The sequence below is a fragment of the Bufo bufo genome, chromosome 3 (assembly GCF_905171765.1).
Source record: "Bufo bufo chromosome 3, aBufBuf1.1, whole genome shotgun sequence".
In the NCBI taxonomy this organism is placed as follows: domain Eukaryota; kingdom Metazoa; phylum Chordata; class Amphibia; order Anura; family Bufonidae; genus Bufo; species Bufo bufo.
Genome location: NC_053391.1, coordinates 137,132,974 through 137,154,008, shown reverse-complemented (window position 1 = coordinate 137,154,008; position 21,035 = coordinate 137,132,974). Strand labels below are relative to the sequence as shown.

Below are 21,035 nucleotides of genomic sequence, written 5' to 3'. Positions count from 1 at the left end.
AAATTAAGACCAAAATTTTTTCAATACAACCATTGTTAATTATTGTTGCAGGACCCAGACATCCATATGGGTCATTGTGTTGTAAGGGCATTTCAAGGACAGGTAGGCTAGGTACGGGGACGGAGTGCTCCTACCAGTTGGGTGCATCTCTGGGCTGAGACAAGGGTAGGGACACCCTAGGGATACATTTGGGACCCATATGGTTCTGGCCCTGGTGCACCACCATTAACATCCTCTCCTGCCTGGTCCTCGAATTGGTTCTTACTGTCTGTTTTGTATGTGCACCAGTCCCCACGTGAGGGACCCATTTGTGTGTATTTTAATATATTTTGATTAAAAGTTATGTTTTAGGTAGTTGGCTTCAGTGATAGCATTTTACCACCCCCCTGGAGACGAGCACCCGCTGCATTGTAACTAAGGAGTGCTGTCCACCCATGTTTCTGCAATCTGGCACCTTTTGTCAGCAGAGGGCTTCCTAACCAGAGATCTAGTCAGACCCCAAACAAGACATGCTAAACCTGTTTTTATAGCATGGGTTATCCACACCTCTGCCCCATGGTCAAACACCTTACCCCCTACTTATGATAAATAGTCCGGCATTTGGGACTAGGGGAGGAGGGCTTTCATGACCACAAACAGAGAAGAGTGGACCTGAGATGAGCTGAGCAGCCCCTCCTGAAACAGAGACTATGAACATTGGCTAAGTATCATTAACCCCTGTACCCCTGCAATTTTCTAATTGACATGTACTTAAAATTCTGCCTACATACTTTTCTTATATCAGGCAATTGACCCCTATAAGCAGTAGAATGGTATAGCCCATGTATCAGTCCTGTGTAATGGCCTAACTGAAACATGGCATCATTCATGTGACACTCTTCTCATCATATAATCCCTGACGTTCAGTAACAGTGATACATGACATACATGTTCTGATTCAGCACTCAGAAAGGTATTCCTGAAGATAACAATTATACCGACTACAATCCGTAAGCTTATTTTCTGTTGTGGGGACTCTCAAGGGACTATATACAGGAGTATGTGACTGTAAATAATATCAGATTACCAAGGACAGAAGTGGTCAGACTAACCCGATTTGTTTTTATGAGGAGCTGAGTAGACGTCTGCAGAGGGGTGGCTGTGGATTTAATGTTCTTTGATTTTGCAAAGGCATTTGATACTGTTTGATACGGTTAATAGGTAAAATAAGGTCAATAGGCTTAGAAAGTACAAATACAAGTCATTTGCTATCAGATATATGCCAGTTTTCTGTCGTATATCTGTTGCAGATTGTGGAGCAAAGGCAATCGGCGACTCTTCCCTGCTTACGCCAGGTCTAAATAAAGGGGCCTTGCGTGGGTGGGGAAAGGCCAGTAGGCCTGTTTCATCTATCATTTCGTATAAAGTGGATAAATGTAAAGTTATGCATCTGGGTAGTAATAATCTACGTGCATCATATGTCCTAGGGTAACACTGGGAGAGTAATTTGAAGAGAAGAATTTGGGTGTCCTTGTAGATCATAGATTAAATTATAGCGTGCAACATCAATCAGCTGCTTCTAAGGCTAGCAGGATATTATCATGTATTAAACGAGGCATGGACTCGCGGAGCAGGGATGTAATATTACCACTTTACAAGGCTTTGGTGCCTCCTCATCTGCAATATGCAGTTCAGTTCTGGGCACCAGTCCATAAGAAAGGAAGAAAGGATGCTCTGGAGCTGGAAAAGTACAGAGGAGAGCGACTAAACTGATAAGGGGCATGGAGGGTCGTAGTTAAAAGGAAATGTTAAAATAATTAAATTTATTTAGTCTTGAGAAGAGACGTCTAAGGGGAGACATAATTAACTTATACAAATATATAAATGGGCCATACAAAAAGTATGGTAAAAAGTTGTTACATGTAAAATCACCTCCATCTGGAGAAGAAAAGTTCATTTTCCAGAGACATCAAGTTTTCATTACTGTGAGAACTGTGAATCTGTGGAATAGTCTACCTCAGGACGTGGTCACAACAGGAACAGCAGGCAGTCTTAAAAAGGGCTTGGATGAATTCTTAAAATTATATAACATTAAGGCCTCATGCACACGACCGTTGTTTGGGTCCGCATCCGAGCCGTCGTTTTGGCGGCTCGGATGCAGACCCATTCACTTCAAAGGGGCCGCAAAAGATCCGTGGCTTCGTTGCGCAGCCCTGCTAAAAAATATAACATGTCCTATTCTTGTCTGCGCTTTGCGGACAAGAATAGGCATTTATATTGCCGACGCCCGTTCCGCAAATTGCGGAAGTCAACACGGGCGGCTTCCGTTTTTTGCGGACCGCAAAAAAAAACGGCACGGCCGTGTGCATGAGGCCTAATGTTTATGAAAATGTGTAGAAGTCTGGGTCTAACTCATGGCTACCTGTCTGTAGGTGATGTAAAATGGCCTCGGCTGCCTGTTTCTAGGTGATGTTGTCATATTGTTAGTAAAAGTTTAGTGTTAAAAAAAACACAAACACGGATCTGTTTCTACACAGACACTGAGACATAATGAGATGCTGCAGGTAGTAGTAGTGTATATACTGTACATGTTTTGCTCCCCAATACACTACTATTCATCTGTTAGATACCTGGGCAATCAACTGAAAGCTGGGTCACATTACGGCTCACATAACTGATGCCATGTTTAGTCCTATCCAGCTCTCTCAAGGATGCATTTTACAGGGCTACAATGGGCCTTACCATTTTTTTCTTCAGGGAAAGGCTACTGTATGGATATAATAAAGGTCTGCAAGCAAAATTTTAATGTATATTATAAAATTGTTCAACATCCTTTTCTCTATATAAATACATGTAATAAGGAAAGTAAGAAAAAAAATGCTTAGCAGCAAGATGTTATAGTTATGCATTCACAATGCTGTATAGATTATTTTTTTTTTAAAATGGTCACTTTTAAGGGATTCTCTTTCATTTCCACTGAAGGGAAATGTATTACATAAAAGTATTATATCCTCAGCAGATAAGGGCAATGACATATGTTTGGTAGGGCAATTTACTACTAATGTGTATTTGTCCTTACTTGTTCTGAAACAATCTCTCATTCAATTTATAAGATCTAGCTTGTTGCTAGCAACAAGCATTAGGTCATTCATTTACTGACAAAATTTGACAGCATATCTGATAAGGACTCAAATAATTTTGACTGGGTTACCAATGGACATGGAGGTAATGTAGGACGCACATTTAGCAGGTTCGAACCAAATGAGGAGTGATCAAGAATTTCAAGGAGGAAATTCTTTGTTAGTCAAATGTAACCACATTTTCTAAAGTATACCACAGTACTATGTAACAATGTTTTAAAATACTTTTCTTCCTTTTTTGTTACAATTTCCTCAATTCTAAATGTTTTATTGCAGAATTATATATCAGCCAAAAATGTTCGGCTACACAAATGTAATGTATAACCACTAACACAGCATGTCAATTGTGCACACCAAAAACATCATCTTCCGTGGCAGTAAGAGACATTTACATTACATTAAAGGCTATGAACACCTTTGGGGCATTTTTTTATGAACGTGACATCACTGGCCTAGAAAGAGGCCGCAGCACTAACAGGAGCGCCATGGCCTCTTCAAACAGCTAATTGGCGGGGTGCTGGAGTCATGGCCAACTAATTAGATACTCAGGATATACTGAGCCTATCCTGAGGATAGAACATCAATAGACCCAGAAAGAACCATAATCATCCTGAAGTTTTGGACCACTAAATATGTTCTCTCTATAAGGGCTCATGCACATGAATGTGTGCTGGCCGTTCCGTGCACTGGGGACCGCAATTTGCACCCACAGGCGCCATCCGCGCGGTTGCCGCAGATAGATCCAGACCCATTTAACATGAACGGGTCTGTAATCCGTCTGTACCGCAAAATAAAAAACATGTTCTATTTTTTTGGGGTGCAAAGGCACGGAGAGAAACCCCATGGAAGCACATAAGTGAATGGGTTCGCATTTGTTATACAGTGTGCACACGGCCGGTGCCTGTATATTGCAGACCCGCTGTTTGCCCTAAATGGAAGAGACCTGTAGAAATGTTCTGTAAACAGGTAAGTGAGCCAGTGTGTAGTTTTAGTTTCTGAAGGATTGTACTAAGAATTGCATGATGTAAATGCACAGCATGTCAATTGTGCACACAAAAAAAATGTCATCTGTGGCAGTAAGAGACATTTACATCACATTAAAGGCTATGGACACCATTGGGGCTTTTTTTTTTTTATTATTGCATTTTATTATTTTGGGCTACAGCCGTTTTTGTTCTACAGCCCTTACTTTTAGTGTATCTGCAGACTATTGCTTTCTCCTTTTCAGTGATTCCGTCAGGGAGTTGCTCTGACAGCTAGATGTGTAGCCTGATTTCTGAACTTATGGCATTTCATAAACACTCATTTAGAGGGTTATTCCGAGTCTTCTATATTGATGACCTATCCTCAGGATAGGTCATCAATATGTGATTGGTGGGGGCCCGACAACCAGCTATTTGAAGAGGTCGTGCCACTCCCATGAGCGCTGCGGTCTCCTTGTGGTAAACCAAGCAGATCACCGCCTATTGTACAGATGCTGTGCTTGATACTGTAGATCAGGCCCATTCAGCTAAACAGGATGAGCTTCAACTAAACCATGTGATCAATGAACGTGACATCACTGGCCTAGGAAGAGGCCGCAGAACTTACAGGAGCGCCGTGGCCTCTTCAAACAGCTGATTGGCGTGTTGCCGGAGTCATGGCCAAACGATTAGATACTGACGACCTATCCTGGGGATAGAACATCAATAGACCCCCCCCAAAAAAAGCCATATTCTTATCAGTTTGATAAAGAGTTTGGCGACATGAAGTGTTAATCAGCTCCCAGGTGTTCAAACATCAGAGCTACATATGGAGCTGTCAGAGCAGCTCCTTGGCAGTCTAAAACAGAAAGAAATACCGTATTTTTCGCCCCATAAGACGCACCCCCCCCTCCCAAAAGTGGGGGGGAAAATGCCTCTGCGTCTTATGGGGCGAATGCTTCCATTTTACATCGCAGTCTGCGATGTATGAGCCGGGAGAGAGGAGGGGCTGGAGTCTGGAACTAGGGGCGGGGCCCGGTGCAGTCACTGTACTCTTATACCGGGCCCCGCGGACGGCAGCAGTAACGTCACTCACTGACGTCAAGCGCCTGCTCCTCCCACTTTATGAATGAAGCAGGCGCGTGACGTCAGTGAGTGACGTTACTGCTGCCGTCCGCTCTGCCTGCTATGGAAGCTTGTTCTTAAGTGCTGTGCGGACACAGGGGAACATGGGAGAGCGCAGCGTTAGTTAAACTTAATAACAGGATAAGGATTAATGTTTATAAATACTGCGGTGAGCAGAGGGCCGGTGTATTGGGGGACACTTATGAGGGGGATCTGTGGATGACATATAGCAGTGTCATCCACAGATCCCCCCCCCATAAAAGTGCCATCCACAGATCCCCCACCCCATAACAATGCCATCCACAGATTCCCCACCTTATAGCAGTACCATCCACAGATCCCCCATAACAGCGCCATCCACAGATCCCCCATAACAGCGCCATCCACAGATCCCCCATAACAGCGCCATCCACAGATCCCCCATAACAGCGCCATCCAAAGATCCCCCATAACAGCGCCATCCACAGATCCCCCATAACAGCGCCATCCACAGATCCCCCACATGACAGTGCGTCATCCACAGATCCCCCATAATAGTGTCATGCACAGACCACCATTAATTCAAAACCCACCAAAAGCACACCTTTTGGTAAAAAAAAAAATTTTCCCGTATTTTCCTCCTCAAAAACCTAGGTGCGTTTTATAGGGCGAAAAATATGGTAGTTTGCAGATGCACTGAAAGTAAGGCTGTAGGACAAAAGCTATTGAAAAATTTAACAGTGTAGTGAATAACTTAATACAGTATAAATATTAAGATGTATCATCCTGGAAATCAGCATGTAAATACAGATTTCACTCTGCATCGCACTGAATAAAATCTGTGGTAAAAATGTATGCTTTTCCGCAATAGATATGGCGCGCTGTGAGTCTTTTAAAACAAAATGTACTGTTTTTTTTGCTTTAAAAGACGCACTTGATAAGATGCACCCCAGGTTTTAGAGCAGGAAAATAAGGAAAAAATATTTTTCATTAGACCTCAATTTAGACCTTAATATCAGATCCTCAGATCAGACTCCCATATAAAGGACCTCACATCAGACCCTCACACCATACCCCTATATCAGATCAGATCCCCATATCAGACCTCAGATCAGACCCCCATATCAGGACCTCCCATCAGACCCCCATATCAGATCCTCACACCATACCCCTATATCAGATCAGACCTCCAGATCGGACCTCCAGATCAGATCCCCATATCAGACCCCCGTATCAGGACCTCACATCAGACCCCCATATCAGATCCTCACATCAGACCCCCATATCAGATCCTCACACCATACCCCCATATCAGATCAGACCTCCAGATCAGACCCCCATATCAGACCTCAGATCAGACCCCCATATCAGACCTCAGATCAGACCCCCATATCAGACCTCAGATCCCCATCAGACCTCCATTTCAGACTCCCATATCAGACCCCCATCAGACTATGCCAGACTCCTGTATCAGACCTTAAAATAAATACATTCACTTACCTCTCCTGCTCAGCCTCTACTCTCCAGGTACGACGGTCTCCCCTGCATTCTTCACTGCCTGATCTTCTCTGGGCCTGCGCTGCACTGTCACCTGACTGAGTGCAGCATTAGGTCATAGTGCTCACGCAAAGCCCTGATGCTGTACGCAGTCAGAAAAGTGCAGCGCGGTCCCACGAAGGAACACTAGGGGGGGTGAGTACCGGCAGCACTCGCAGTGCTTCACTCCCAGCTCCCCACACCTAACTGCATACTAGTGAGAACTTCCATAATAGAATAGCTCACTAGTATTTGCTTTATAAGATGCACTGACATTTTTCCCAAATTTGGGGGGAAAAAAGTGCACCTGAGTGAAAAATACGAAAATTTAAGCAAAAAAAATTAAGTAAATATAGTGACAAACCTGCAGCAGAATCCGCATGCATGTGGATCCGATGCAGATTTTCTGCAGATTTCAACAAATGCATTAGAAAGGTTGAAATACGGTATACAATGAAGAGTCATAACAATTGACATAAATGGACATGCTGAAGATTTAAAACTGCACCTCAGCTCTATTTCCACATGGATTTTGTTTTACTTCAGTGTGTGGTAAAAATTTGGTAAAATCTCATCCACTTTGCTGCTACCATAATACCATAAAACAATAAATATATTAAAAGTATGGAAACTATGCTGTGTGTCCACGCCTTGTGACCATACCACTACAGTCAGATAGAGAAATATAGTGGGGATGGTAGATTTCAGCAGTGGCACTTAAAAGCAATTTATAACTACGCCGAAAAATCTTGCAAATATTTCCCTCTTATGTCATAACTAAACAGGCATGGTAACGGGATTGATGAATAAAATTACACTATGCATTTTGGACAAATTGCTTAATATGGTTTCTGTTTGGCAGACATAAGAGCTCAACGAGAGCACTTACCCAAGTCACTTAGTAGAGAAGTTGGTGTTAGGTGACCCCGTCTCAAAAGCTGCATTCTGACTTCTTCACTCTCGATACGTAATTCAGAGACCATGTTGCAAGGGATATATCCAGTTCTTTCTGCACATTTGCCGTGGTAAAAGCCATCAGCATCTTTATCGCCAAACACCTGAAAAAAATATTTATTTATATCGGTTTGCAGGGATGTCCTGTTCTGCTCCTAACATGAGTCTGGGAGACTGTAAAATGTATGCTTGATGAAATTAAAATGTTACATACCTGTAAAATCTGTCCCTCTTTAAAGGGAAGTTCTTCCATATATGCCTCTGGATTAGGTGACATCGTCTCTGGATCGTAATCAAAAAGGGCTACAAAAAGCCTAACAGAATTTGCCTCCTGTTCTTTTGAGGGGCAAAGTCTATCTTCTAATAGTCTTTCTTGACAACACTCTGGCTGTGTGGAATGTGCAGCATCTGAAAGAGGGAAATAATCATTGATAACCCCCCCAAAATAACCCCACAATCCTAATAATTACTACAGTTTATAAAGAAGAACATTGAAAAATGTACCCGACTCAGAGTCTGAAGTCAGGCGACTTGTGCCCGTCTTCCTGTCTGATGTTAGGTATCCAGTAGGACTGAGCTGTGAGCAGATCTTTGGATCTTCAGTTAAATCCTCCTATAGACAAAGCAACAGTATAAACCAAAAGTTGTCTTCTCTTTAAATAATTAACAAATCATATCAAGGCCAAGCTGCGACAAGGCTGCACGCACGACCGGAATGCTTCAAGGAACTGGGATCGCATACAATACTCCTCTCTATAATTTACATCGATCTTGGATTATTACTGTATGAAATATATGCATTAGATCATTAGGTGTTCTCGAAAGAACAGAAACTGAATGCAAATGATTAATTTGTTTTGTCTTGTTTTTATCCATATAAACATAGATGTAAAATATGGAAGGCAATTGGGATCCTAACAGCATCTATCTGTAACCAGTAGAGGGAGACTGCACAATGTTCTCACAGGTTTAACTTGTTACTACACCGAGATCAAACAATTCACAGAGAATCCTCAGACCCCTCCTGCCCAATTGCAATGAACACAAGTTATATTTACAGGGGGTACTAAAGCAATGTACTGCACGTTTCATACTGGCAATTCTGAGTATTAATGTACTTAAAGAGGTTGTCCTATGAAAAATATTGTGTACAGCTAAGGGTCCATTCACACGTTCGTAAATGTTTTGCGGATCCACAAAACACGGACACCGGCAATGTGCGTTCCGCATTTTGTGGGCCGCACATCGCCGACACTACAATAGAAAATGCCTAATCTTGTCCGCAATTGCGGACAAGAATAGGACATGTTCTATTTTTTTGGGGAACGGAATTGCGGACCCGAAAGTGCGGGTCCGCAATTCCGGATCCGGGCAGCACATAGTGCGGCCCCATAGAAACGAATGGGTCCGCAATTCCGTTCCGCAAAATGCGGAACAGAATTGCGGACGTGTGAATTGAGCCAGCATCAAGGATTTTTTTTTTATATCTACACTGAAAAAAGCCTTTATCCTGAACTGCAATGATGAATGATACAGGCCTCCCGGCCCCTTCGCCATCATGCCACATCTACTTTTTTAGACCTGGCATGAGCGGGGAAGAGTCGCAGATTGCGGTGCAAATAACCTTTGCGCCACAATCTGCACCAGAAATATGCCTAATAAAGGCGTATTTTGCGATAGTAAAAGACCTCCTATATCGCTTCATCTGTGTGACACTGGTGCATTCACTGACTATGGTCTACTTTAGGTTCTTTGCACCGTTGTCTATGTACAACGTATGGGCACCTCTGTTTTTTTGCGATTGCTCTGTTCTGTTGAATTGCTGCCTAAACTTATAAATATAATTTATTAAAACCTATTGTAAATGTGATTAAATTAGTTTTTCTAATATACTTTAATAATTTTTTTACTATTCCTAGAGAAATAGGTTGCTGAAGTTCAGGTGTCTATTGCGCTTTAGAATCCGTACTCTTGTACTCCGCTGTTTATGGGAGTATGGATTCCACTGGTGCAGGGCATGAGCTCACATAGCACATTGCTTCTTCTGCCTGTGCCCACTGTGCTAAAGCCTGACGTGGCACATCTATGCGAGGCTTTAGCAGCGCTGTGCTCCTGCCTGAATAGTGCGGCCTCACTGAGTCAGTGCATTTATACACAGCTGTGTACGAGAGTATAGATTCTAAAGCGCAATAGGCACCTGAACGTCAGGCACCTATTTCCCAAGGAAAAGTTAAAAAAAAAATTGAAGCTTATTAGAAAAATTTATTTAATCACATTTACTATATGATGTAATAAAGTTTATTTATAAGTTTATGTACACTTTAGGTGCAAAAAAAGAAAAAATGTTAGTACAGCGCCACCTGCTGTTTCTATTGAACAGCCGTTTTGTGTACACCTCTGGAAGGGCCAGTTCACACAGAGTTTTTTGGTGCTAATGTTGGCGCGTTTCCACCTCAAAATCAGCTCCAAAAAACACCTGGAAACAGCCTCAAATTCATTTCAATGGGAAGCCGCATTTGTTTTTTTTCCGCGTGGAAAAAACAAGCAGCATGTCCTATCTTGGGGTGGAATACTCACCGAATTTCCCAATGAAATTAATGGGAACAGTAAAAAAAAAAAACACAAACAAAAAAAACGTTGTGTTTGCATGTTTTTTGACATGGATCTGCACCAGAACCACAAAAAAACCATTGAAAAAACTGCATGAAAAACTTGCAGATTCTGCCCTGAATTTTGTAGGCGGATTGTCTAAATCCATTGTGTGAACACACATGCTTAATCTTGTTTCTGTCTCTGCTCTTTTGAGTATGTGAAGGGATCCTTGGCGAAGTAAGCCACTGCATCTGAACTGCTTATCAAGGAGATAATGAGCAAGTGCAATTACAGTAACTCTGTCTCACTCTCTTATAACTTGCTCATTATCTCCTCTGACATGCAGAAAAGACGCTGCAGCTTCAGAAGAAACCTGATCACCCCTCCCAGAAATCCCGACACATTCCCGAAGGAGCAGAGAGGGAAGCAGGACTGAGCATGTTTGTCCCCCTTGGCACACTAATGCTACATTCACACGTCAGTATTTTTCTATAATCCGATTTTCTGTCCGTTTTTTGCGGATCCGTTGTTCCTGAAAATGTTTCCGTATGTCATCCGTATGTCATCCGTTTTTTTCGGATCCGCAAAAAACGGAAACATGTATAAATTTCAATAAGCAAATAAAGTTGTTTGGATTTCTTAAAAAAAAAATAAAAAAATTTAAATGTAATTTCCAGGAACGGATTCCGTATAAAACGGATGACATACGGAATGACATCCGTATGTTATCCGTTTTTTGCGGATCCATTGACTTTGTATTGTACCAGGATCCGATTTTTCAGGAAAAGAATAGGACATGTTTTATATTTAAACGGACATGCGGAACGGAACAACGGAAACGGACAGCACACATTGTGCTGTCCGTTTTTTTCCAGGACCCATTGAAAATGAATGGGTCCAGATCTGGTCCAGATCTGTTCCAGAAAAAACGGAACAGATCAGGAGAGAAAAAACGGACGTGTGAATAGACCCTAACTGAGGTGGACACAGAAAGACAATTAAAAACAGCAGGTGGCAGTATACCATCATCATTCCAAGAATATTTTTAGAATTATAATATTTTTTTTCTAATTACGATCTGGATTTAACTATAAACAACATTTTTCATGGACAACCCCTTTAAAGTTGATCAGTCATCTCCCCTGAACGTGTATGCCCAGTAGAAAATAATTCTGCAACATCTTTTCTGGCATCCTGTTATTCAGTTAGGGATGTGTTCCTGCATTATCTTCAGACTGTCCCATCAGTGCTCGAGCGGGCAGGGACACGCTTCTTTGGCAAGTAGAATGGTTTACTCATTTGTCAATTTAGTAATAAATATCCAGGAGAAATGAGAAAAGACGCTCCAGAATTGATATTTCAAGGGGAATAGGAATACTTACCAAAGCAGACATGTCAGGAGAGGCGACAGGTTTTCTTTAAGACTGTACATTTACAACTGATAAATGCTAATTATGTAAATTTTTCGATGAGGAATATTGTATGCTTAATGGTTTTTAATACATCAATCTACAAAGCACATAACGCAAAGCCATGAGTGACAGCAGAAGCTCCGAAACATCTAATTTTCTCAGCCGGCTGACGTTTCAGTGCATATAAAAAGCAGACAAGGAAGAGAGGGTAGTGATAAAGCTACAGCCACTACATAAGGCATCTAGAAACCAGCTGAGCACATCACTGTAAGCATTGGGGGTTCAAGCATCACCTTTCCATCACATTCCCACTGAACTGATCGCATACTTCTACTACTTGCTGCTCTGTGAACCGCGTCATCTTTTTTGCAGCTCAGGGGAAGGGATTGGGTTCCCTTAAGATATTCTCCTGTGCCATGTTCTTTACTTTGTCTCTTCACATCATTTTTCTTTCTTGTATACTGGATCGGCTCAGAGTAACCAGAGCTTTCACTCCAACCTTCCCGGTCAGTCTGAGAACCATCTTCCCAAAGATCAACTTTAGCCCGGCTGGTGTTATGGGCTGGGAAAGACGGCTCTTCCTCATCTTCTGTGTCATATTCTACATCAATTTCTAAATGGCTACTGCTAAAAGACCCAGGAGCTTTTGGTTTGAAATTCGAGGAGCCAAGCAGGCGACGCCTTTGAGTATTTCGAGACTGTTTATTCCTTAGGCTTTTGTGGTTTGTTTGGGAGGTGTCTCGAGCTGTACCAGAAGATGATGGCTCTTTCGGTTTGTAGGATCGAGGGGTGTAAAAGCCACCTTGATTAGAATTTGTGGACATTCGGCTGCAGTGCTCCCGACTATCACTCTGCTTCTTTCGATTAGGCTCTATGAAACAGCAAGCTCTGTCATTATCATAGCTGATCCTTTTTGCTTTCCACATCTGGTTTTCAGAGACTGGAGGCCTTATGTCCGATGGAGACTGATAAACACAACTCTTTGATTTAGGACAAAAGTCCTCATCAAGAAAGACACAGTCTTCCCCACATTCCACTTTCTTGTGGTTCATCACGCTCACTTTGATGGGTGTCTCCGTGGGTAGGTTTAATGAAGATCCGTTTTTTGTGGCGAAGGCTTTGTGGGGGTTTCCATACTGGTACTTCTGTGGCTCCATACTACACTGTGGATTCTTAGAAACAATGTGAGGAGAGAGATCTTCATCTTCATCCTCTTCTTCAGTCACCTCTGGGATGCTAAATAACTTCTTACTGCAATGTTTCTGTAAAGGTAGATCCAAAATCCTTTCAAGAATTTCCTCATCGCTGTCTGTCTCACAACAGTCCAACTACATGAATTTTTAAAGGGAATCAAAAAGCACAATAATGTAATATATACTGGTGAATACAATAGAAATTTACAAAAAACATGGAGCCTAAGGGGCATTTTACAGGGGCAGAAAAATTGCCTGTAAAAAGTGATTATCAATGATATAGCAAGTCAATTGCTGCTTGATTAACTGCATTTCTGGTTCAAATATGTGCCTTTTTTTTTATTATAAATATGATCATTCATACCTCTTTCCCCTCAGCTTCCGTTATTCACTGCAGCATATCCCCTTTTTACACGAGAGGGTGCTGGCAAAAAATGCTGACTTAAGTCATCATAAAAAGATGCAATGAATGAAAAGCAGGTGAATTCTCATTAATCATTTGACTGCTGGACAGGTTTACACTAGTAATGATGGCTTATCTCCCAGGAGAATAAAAGGATCGGGCGAAAATATTAATTTGCCAGATCCTCGTCTCCTCGAACATCATTTGTCAGGGAAGAGTCGGGAGCTCCCGACACACAGTGTGTTGGCTAAACTCATTTTCACGGCAATGCGCAAACCACAGATTTGCAAAATACAGATCCCGGCCGTCTGCATCCTGCATATTTGTGGGACGCATTATCAAAATGCCTATTCTTGTGCGTTTTGCGTATAGGACATGTTCTATAATTTCATGACTTACACGTGCTGTCAAAAATTTTGGTGGGACCATAGAAATGAAGGGGCCAGCGTGCAATCTGCAAAAAATGTGGCTCGGACGCAGACCAAAAATACGGTTGTGGGAATGAGGCTAATGTGAATGGCCAGCTTTAGTGTAAGCCCCCTACTTTATCAACAGTAGATAACTATTGTATTTTAATACACTCACTCGTGTTGCTTTTGTCTGTCACAAGGGCTCTGGTCATGACATGGGAACATTATGAGCAATGGGAAATTTACATCTACAGTATTAAATAATGTAGTCACAGGGTATTTACATGTCCTATCTGTCTTGCTTCTCTAGATGTCACTTTATTCTTTAAAGTTGCCCAACTATAATTTCAAGATGGCTTTACCTAGAAGGCTTGTATAACATACCTTCCCAGAACTGTCTCCACCTGTACTTGTTGATGACTGTCCCCATTTTTTGGCACTGGGAACAACGTTGCAATCATCTTCTTCCACATCCTCCTCTTCCTCCAGGATATCAGAGAGATTAGAACTACGGCTGTGATCAAGATGTACACTGGAATGTGTGTCCAATTGCAATTTCACCACATCCTGATTGCAGAAGGGTAAAAAAAAAACTGGTGATCCATATTTATCTTTAAATGGTATGGCAGCAACTACTATAGGCACAGCATGGAAACAAATCATAAGTTCTAAACTGTGGAATAATCACAATAATGTCTATTTACCACAATATTTTTTACATTAAAGTGGAATTATTATGCGTTTGTTCTACTTCATATAGTTGGGGACACATCACCATTGGAGCTAGTCGTGGCTGCAGAGGCGCATGTAACGCAGTCCATGTGGTGTCAGAAGAGAACTCAGGACAACTGTGGACCCACACACACGGAACAGAGCATGGGAGCAGTTAAGTATGGTTCCATCGACAGGCACTGACGGCCATTTAAAAAAAATTACATGAGGGTGGACAACCCTTTTAAAGAGGTATTCTAGTAACAGTAAGTTCTCCCTTCCACGGAATAGGAGATAATTATAACATCAGTGGGTATTCCAGTAGCAAGAAGTTATCCCCTATCCACTGGTTAGATATAGATTTGTGAGGGTCTGACCGCTGGACCCCCTTTCCCACGTATTAATAAAGCGAAACACAGCTGCTCCATTCAAGTCCATGGGACTGCAAAATATAGAGTACAGAGCAGTGGATGCTCAACCATTGCTCTATTCAAACAGGGAACCCAGCTTCCCCTCTTCTCATGATTGAAAGGGGTCCCAAGGGACGGACCCCCACAAATCTAGATGTTATCCTCTAACCATTGGACAGGGTATAACTTCTTGTTCCTGGAATACTCACTTAGGTGATCCTGCACTGCTATATCAGCCAACTCCACCTCAAATGAGAGCAGTTCTGATAACGCTATATTAAGGAATTTTTCCAAATTTCATCTACATTTCTGAAAGCTGTCCTATACTTTCCTTGGATACAAACCTCGGTTTCAGAACTGACTTTATTCACACTTGAGTCCTTTATCTTATTACTGTCCACTTCAAGAAAGTCTTCAATGGAACCTCCCCGGCAGCTTAGGTTGGTTGGCTCCGCTTCCTCTGACATCCCAGCCTCTGGGCTCGAGCACTCCTCTTTGGCAGTTGTGCTCAATTCCAAACTGTTCTCCTTGCACCAAGTTATACCCATTGGCAGGCGGCTGGTGTTAACTCTGTCATTTCTTTCAGGTTCTTTGGTGTTTGGATGCATTTTCTAGAAAGGATTACATAGACCATTTAAAGGGGTTATCAGGTGAATTATATTGACCTTTCCTCTGGATAGGTCATCAATATCAGATAGGCAGGGTCAGACACCTGGCACCCGTGCCGATCAGCTCTCCGGGAGTGCCGTGGCCTCTTCCTAGGCCATGTGACATCACCGTACATCAGTCGCATGGTCTAGGCGCAGCTCAGCCTGATTTATAGGTCATCATTATATTTACCAGAATAGCCCCTTTAACAGAACTGGTAACATAAAATTAGCACTTACCTCTTAGAATAAAATACAGAATTAAAAACTTGCCTTGGGAGTCTAGAAAATGGCAAAATGTACCTGTCAGACTATACTAGCTTTGGATGCCACCAGAAACCACTGAACTGCAGACAGGGAGATAACACAAGACGTGGATTGCCCGTACACGAGTACCTAATGGACTTATAAGGGGTAAAAAGGTAATGGATGTTGTCTGTATTTTAGTATTCCCAAAAGTTCAGAAAATAATTTTAGACCTAAAATGACATGGTGATTAAAGCTGGACATCCATTTTGACTGCTTATTATACATGCACAAGCTAAACGTTCAATTTTAAGAAATCTCATAAATTACCAAAGACTTACTTGACTGTGTTCTTGTAGTGGTGTTGCTTTAGGCTGCAATGTGTGTTCAGGTCGGATAGCTTCAGGAACAGTGGACGGGACACTGTCCTGTGTACCTTGGCATGATGCTTGTACCTCAGCAGGTTCTGAACTGGAAGATCCTTGGCAGTAACCCGAGGAAGCACTGAGTGACGAGGCCTGAACTGGCAGACAGTCCATGGAGTCACCCCTAATACAGTCTGTATAGACAGAGATATTGGCTTGGGGAACGGAGGCTGGCGGATTACGCAGTGAACAGGGTGATGATGAAGTAAGAGGCATAGAAGGAAACTTCTCAGAAGGAGAAGACAGGTTGTGCCCTGATGCTTGCTGACATGTAAGGCTAGTGTCAGAAAAGGTATGTGACAAGGAAGGACTGTCAGGGACTTTCACAAAGGCAGCAGGTATGTGAGCTGGCACTGAGTCCATGGATTCTCCACTGGGGGACATGGTCCTAATAGATATTTCCCGAGATGCCTGCAGGAGTGCTACGTGAGATGTACCCACTAATACACTCCCAGCTGTTGGAGATGTGACTTCAAGTACCTAAAACACAAACGAGACTAGTAAAGCACAAATGAACAACTGTGTTTGAATGCAAAAGACAGCCCTATGTACACACATACGGTATAGACAATTAAAAGACTCCTACGACTAGCATTTTACCGCTTGTATCTTTTCTGCTCTCAGATACAGTGCTGAATGAGCACTAGGGATGGAAGAGTGGCACATCCGCTGGTTATGAGATCGCCAGGATGCCAGCTGCTGCTTCTGTCTATACACATTACACAGGTGTCGACTGACAGACACCTCTCTCAGCTCCCCATACAAACACTGCCAGACACCTCTGACGACTGCTTATCCTTTGAGAACAAAAGGATCAGGTATCCCGAGATCCAACAGCCTGATCCTTCTCTCCTCTGTAGTTGGGGAACATTTGGTAGGCTCCCATACACATTGGATGGTTGCCCGGTTCTGCCAAAATAGTCAGGATCAGTCAACTTAAATCTAGTATGTATGCCTGCACAACCCTACAAGAGTCGATTTCCCCCATAACTGGGGCTGCTGAACAACTTCATCTAATTAGAAAAAGATCCACAAGAGGAATGTGTGTACCCCCCTCCCAGCCTCTCACATGCTCAGAACTGCTGACAGACTCCCTTTACATACACTTTGTTTGTATCCACTATATGTGTGCGGCTCCTTGAACACAAAAAGTTTACTTTAGCCCTTTCCTCACATGGTGATGTTTTCCATTCACATAGCCGTATGAGGGCTTGTGTTTTACTTTCTAATGGCACTGTTTAATACTGCATATGATGTAATGGGAAGCTCCAAATGTGCTGAAACTGGGGAAAAAAAATTCAATTCCGCCAGTTTGGGTTTTGTTTTTAAGGCATTCACTATGCGGTAAAACTGACCTGTCCCCTTCATTCTCTGGACCAGTAAGATTACGCCGATGCAATATATGTATCGTTTTTCTTGTGTTTTAACCACTAAATACCAGGCCTATTTTTGTCTTGCATTTTTAGTTTTTTCCACCCCACATTCCAATAACCATAACTTTTTTTTATTTTTCCGTTCACATATGAGGGTTTGTTTCTGGGGTAAGATGCATTTTTTTAATGGCACCATTTAATTTAACATGCCTGTTATTCGAAAATGGTAAAAAAAAAAATCTTTGTGGTGTTAAATTGGGGTTTCACACTGTGACACTGTGCGCTAAAAATTAAAGACGTCCATATTTTGCGGCTCAATACGAATCGAATCCAGCGATACCAAACTTATACAGATTTTTTTTTTACTACTTTAAAAAAAAAAAAAACCTTTGAAAAAAATAATCAAACTTCTCTTTGCATTGCCATTTTCTAACTAAAATTTCCATCTACAGAGTTGTATGAGGGCTTGTTTTGTGCAGGACGAGCTGCAGTCTTTATTGGTACAATTTTTGTGGTACGTTTGGCTTTTTATCATAGTGATTCAATTTTTTTGGGGAAGGGGGGGGGGGAAAGGTGACAAAAAAAAATGGCAAATCGTGTGTTTTTTCTTTTTTTTTCCATTTCAGCGTTCACCGCACAGGAATTTACAGCCAGCAACCGCAGCAAATTGAGTGGGCTCACCACAGCAGCCTGCTCCATACATTCCCTGTACCACCGTGACATACCGGTACGTCACGGTGGTTGAAGGGGTTAATACTAAAATAAATAAATAAAGACCTTGGGAAAAAATGATTTTTTCCCTTTTCATCACCATATCCTGCACCCCATAACTTTTTTATAGTTATGTTTATGGAGCTGTTTGAGGGCTCATTTTTTTGCAGAGGAATCTGAAGTTTTTATTGATACCATTTTGGAGTGTGCATTACTTTTTAATCACCTTCTATTCAATTTTTGGTGAGAGGTGAAGTGATGAAAAAAAAAAAGAAATGAAGCCATATTATTGTTTTTTTTGTCCATTACACCATTCACCGCATTTTTTAAAATATTTTAATAGTACAGCCGTTTTTGGACACGGTGATGCCTATGCGGTTTATTTTTTTGGAATATTTTTATTTTAATATTGGCGAAAGGGGCGCGATTTAAAATTGAATATTTTCAAAAACATCTTTTTTTTTTTTACTTTTGTTTACAGTAAGTCCCCAACATTGCAATTTGCATAAAGTAATGGAACTTTATCCATTTCAACATACAAAGATTAGTATATTCCAACACAGTGCTGCCATCTGCAGGCCTGAATTGGAATATACCAGTACGTGCCCGCATTGCTGAGATAAATGATGTTTTAATATATACAAAAGAGCCTCTAGGAGCAACAGGGACATTGTTGTTACACCTAGAGGCTCTGCTCTCTGCAACTGCCTCTCCCTCTCCACTTTAGGTGAAGTAGGGCCAGGCATGATGAGGTTTACACTGCCTGGTCCTGTCACAGTAGAGAACAGTTCTACAGAGAGAGCAAAGTGTCTAGGAGTAACAGCAACAAAGCCATTGCTCCTAGAGGCTCATGTGTGTATATTAAAACTTCCATTTTTCTCAGCAGTGCAGGGCGGCACATATGAAGATTGGACCAACACAGATGCCTTCAGCTGCCAAGCGCACATGCAACTGTTCAGCCAAATTTGTTGACAGATGCTCTTTAAAGGGTTTCTATCACTTGGTATGACATAATTAGCCGTCAGACACTAGCGATCTGCTAGTGTCTGCTCTGGCCAACCATCCTACTATAATCACTTGTGGGGCAGCGGTTTTGCTAAAAAACTAACTTTTATAAATATGCTAATGAGCCTCTAGGTGCTATGTGGGCGTCATTAGCACCTAGAGGCTCCGTCTACCTTCATACACAGCCGCCGCCCAGCGCGTCCCTCCAGCCCGCCCATGTCCTCCTCTGTGTGACGCAGCGGACGAGTTCTCGCGCATGCGCCGTGCGCGGCTGTATTCGGCGCATTTGAGATCTCAGCTCGGAGCGGTCAGACATTCAATGCGCATGCGCGGCTGTATTCGGCGCATGCGCATTGAATGTCTGACCGCTCCGAGCTGAGATCTCAAATGCGCCGAATACAGCCGCGCACGGCGCATGCGCGAGAACTCGTCCGCTGCGTCACACGGAGGAGGACATGGGCGGGCTGGAGGGACGCGCTGGGCGGCGGCTGTGTATGAAGGTAGACGGAGCCTCTAGGTGCTAATGACGCCCACATAGCACCTAGAGGCTCATTAGCATATTTATAAAAGTTAGTTTTTTAGCAAAACCGCAGCCCCACAAGTGATTATAGTAGGATGGTTGGCCAGAGCAGACACTAGCAGATCGCTAGTGTCTGACAGCTAATTATGTCATACCAAGTGATAGAAACCCTTTAATACAAGGCATTTACTAATGTATTGCAATTGTCCATATTGCCTCCTTTGCTGGCTTGATTGATTTTTCCATCGCATTATACACTGCTCGTTTCCAGGGGTTGTGGCCAGCGCTATAAAATGATATGAGGTGGCTGGGATGGGAACTGCTGTGCATGTGTGCATCTGTGGTCCTGGCCACAAGAGAGGCCGGCGCCTTTTTCTATTGTGTGCAAGCACGGCCACCACTGATGGATTGTAGGGGGGGATATGAGCAGTGTATAATGTGATGGAAAAATGAATCCAGCCAGCAATAAGGTAATATGGACAATCACAATACATTAGTAAGTGCCTTGTATTAACGTTGTTTGCTGAAATGAGACAACCCCTTTAATAATATGAAAATAATGTATATAAAATAAAAGAAACCTGTACTGGTCACAAAAAAATTTAGCAAAAAGCACATCAATAGCTCGAAAAATGAAAAAGTTATAGCGGTTAATCTAACACCTTCTAATAACAGCTAAACGGTGTCTGGTCCTTAAACAGTTAAAACTTGAGTATGCAGGTGACTATTCCAAAGAAGTGTTCACCTTTTGTCCATCAGCATACACTGCATAGCCCGTCACTCTGACTCCATTAGAAGTCCCTGCTGCATCTATTGTCACTGGTAGCCATGTGATGAGCAGGACACCGGGTTTTGGACCTAGTTCAACCTGAACATCAAGTGGGGCATCTGGAGGACCTGTAAGAAATTGGACAACCTGATCACATATTGGGACACCAATACAGCAAGAACACTTAACAAGAACCTGTATCACATGACATTCAATAACATAAAATGACAAAGAATGATGAAAAACATAAAACTAAAGCTTGTATGCTCTACTTTAAAATATCTTTCATGACAAGTGATACAGGAGAGGTGGGCAGTCAGCGCTCACCATTGACAGTCAGTATAGGAGACACGGAGGAGCAGTTCTACAGTGTATGGGGACAGTTATATATACACTGTATGCATATAAACTGCCCCTATATACTGTAAAACTGCTTCTCCCTGTCTTCTATACTGACTGTCAGGGTCAATTCACACGACCGTGTGCGTTTTGCGGATCCACGAATCCGTGGAATCGCAAAACACGGACATCTG

At 42.4% G+C, this 21,035-nt stretch overlaps 1 protein-coding gene across 1 annotated transcript in view; it reads right to left on the bottom strand.

Moving 5' to 3' along the window:
• TSPOAP1 (TSPO associated protein 1) overlaps positions 1–21,035 on the bottom strand; it is a 112,404-nt gene that overhangs the window by 35,769 nt on the left and 55,600 nt on the right. The window contains exons 14-21 of the mRNA XM_040422146.1: positions 20,479–20,630; positions 16,041–16,604; positions 15,151–15,417; positions 14,070–14,252; positions 11,973–13,007; positions 8,180–8,288; positions 7,890–8,083; positions 7,611–7,779 (exon numbers count right to left, since the gene is read on the bottom strand). Coding sequence (XP_040278080.1) covers positions 7,611–7,779; positions 7,890–8,083; positions 8,180–8,288; positions 11,973–13,007; positions 14,070–14,252; positions 15,151–15,417; positions 16,041–16,604; positions 20,479–20,630 — 2,673 coding nt within the window. The remainder of the gene's footprint in view (positions 1–7,610; positions 7,780–7,889; positions 8,084–8,179; positions 8,289–11,972; positions 13,008–14,069; positions 14,253–15,150; positions 15,418–16,040; positions 16,605–20,478; positions 20,631–21,035) is intronic.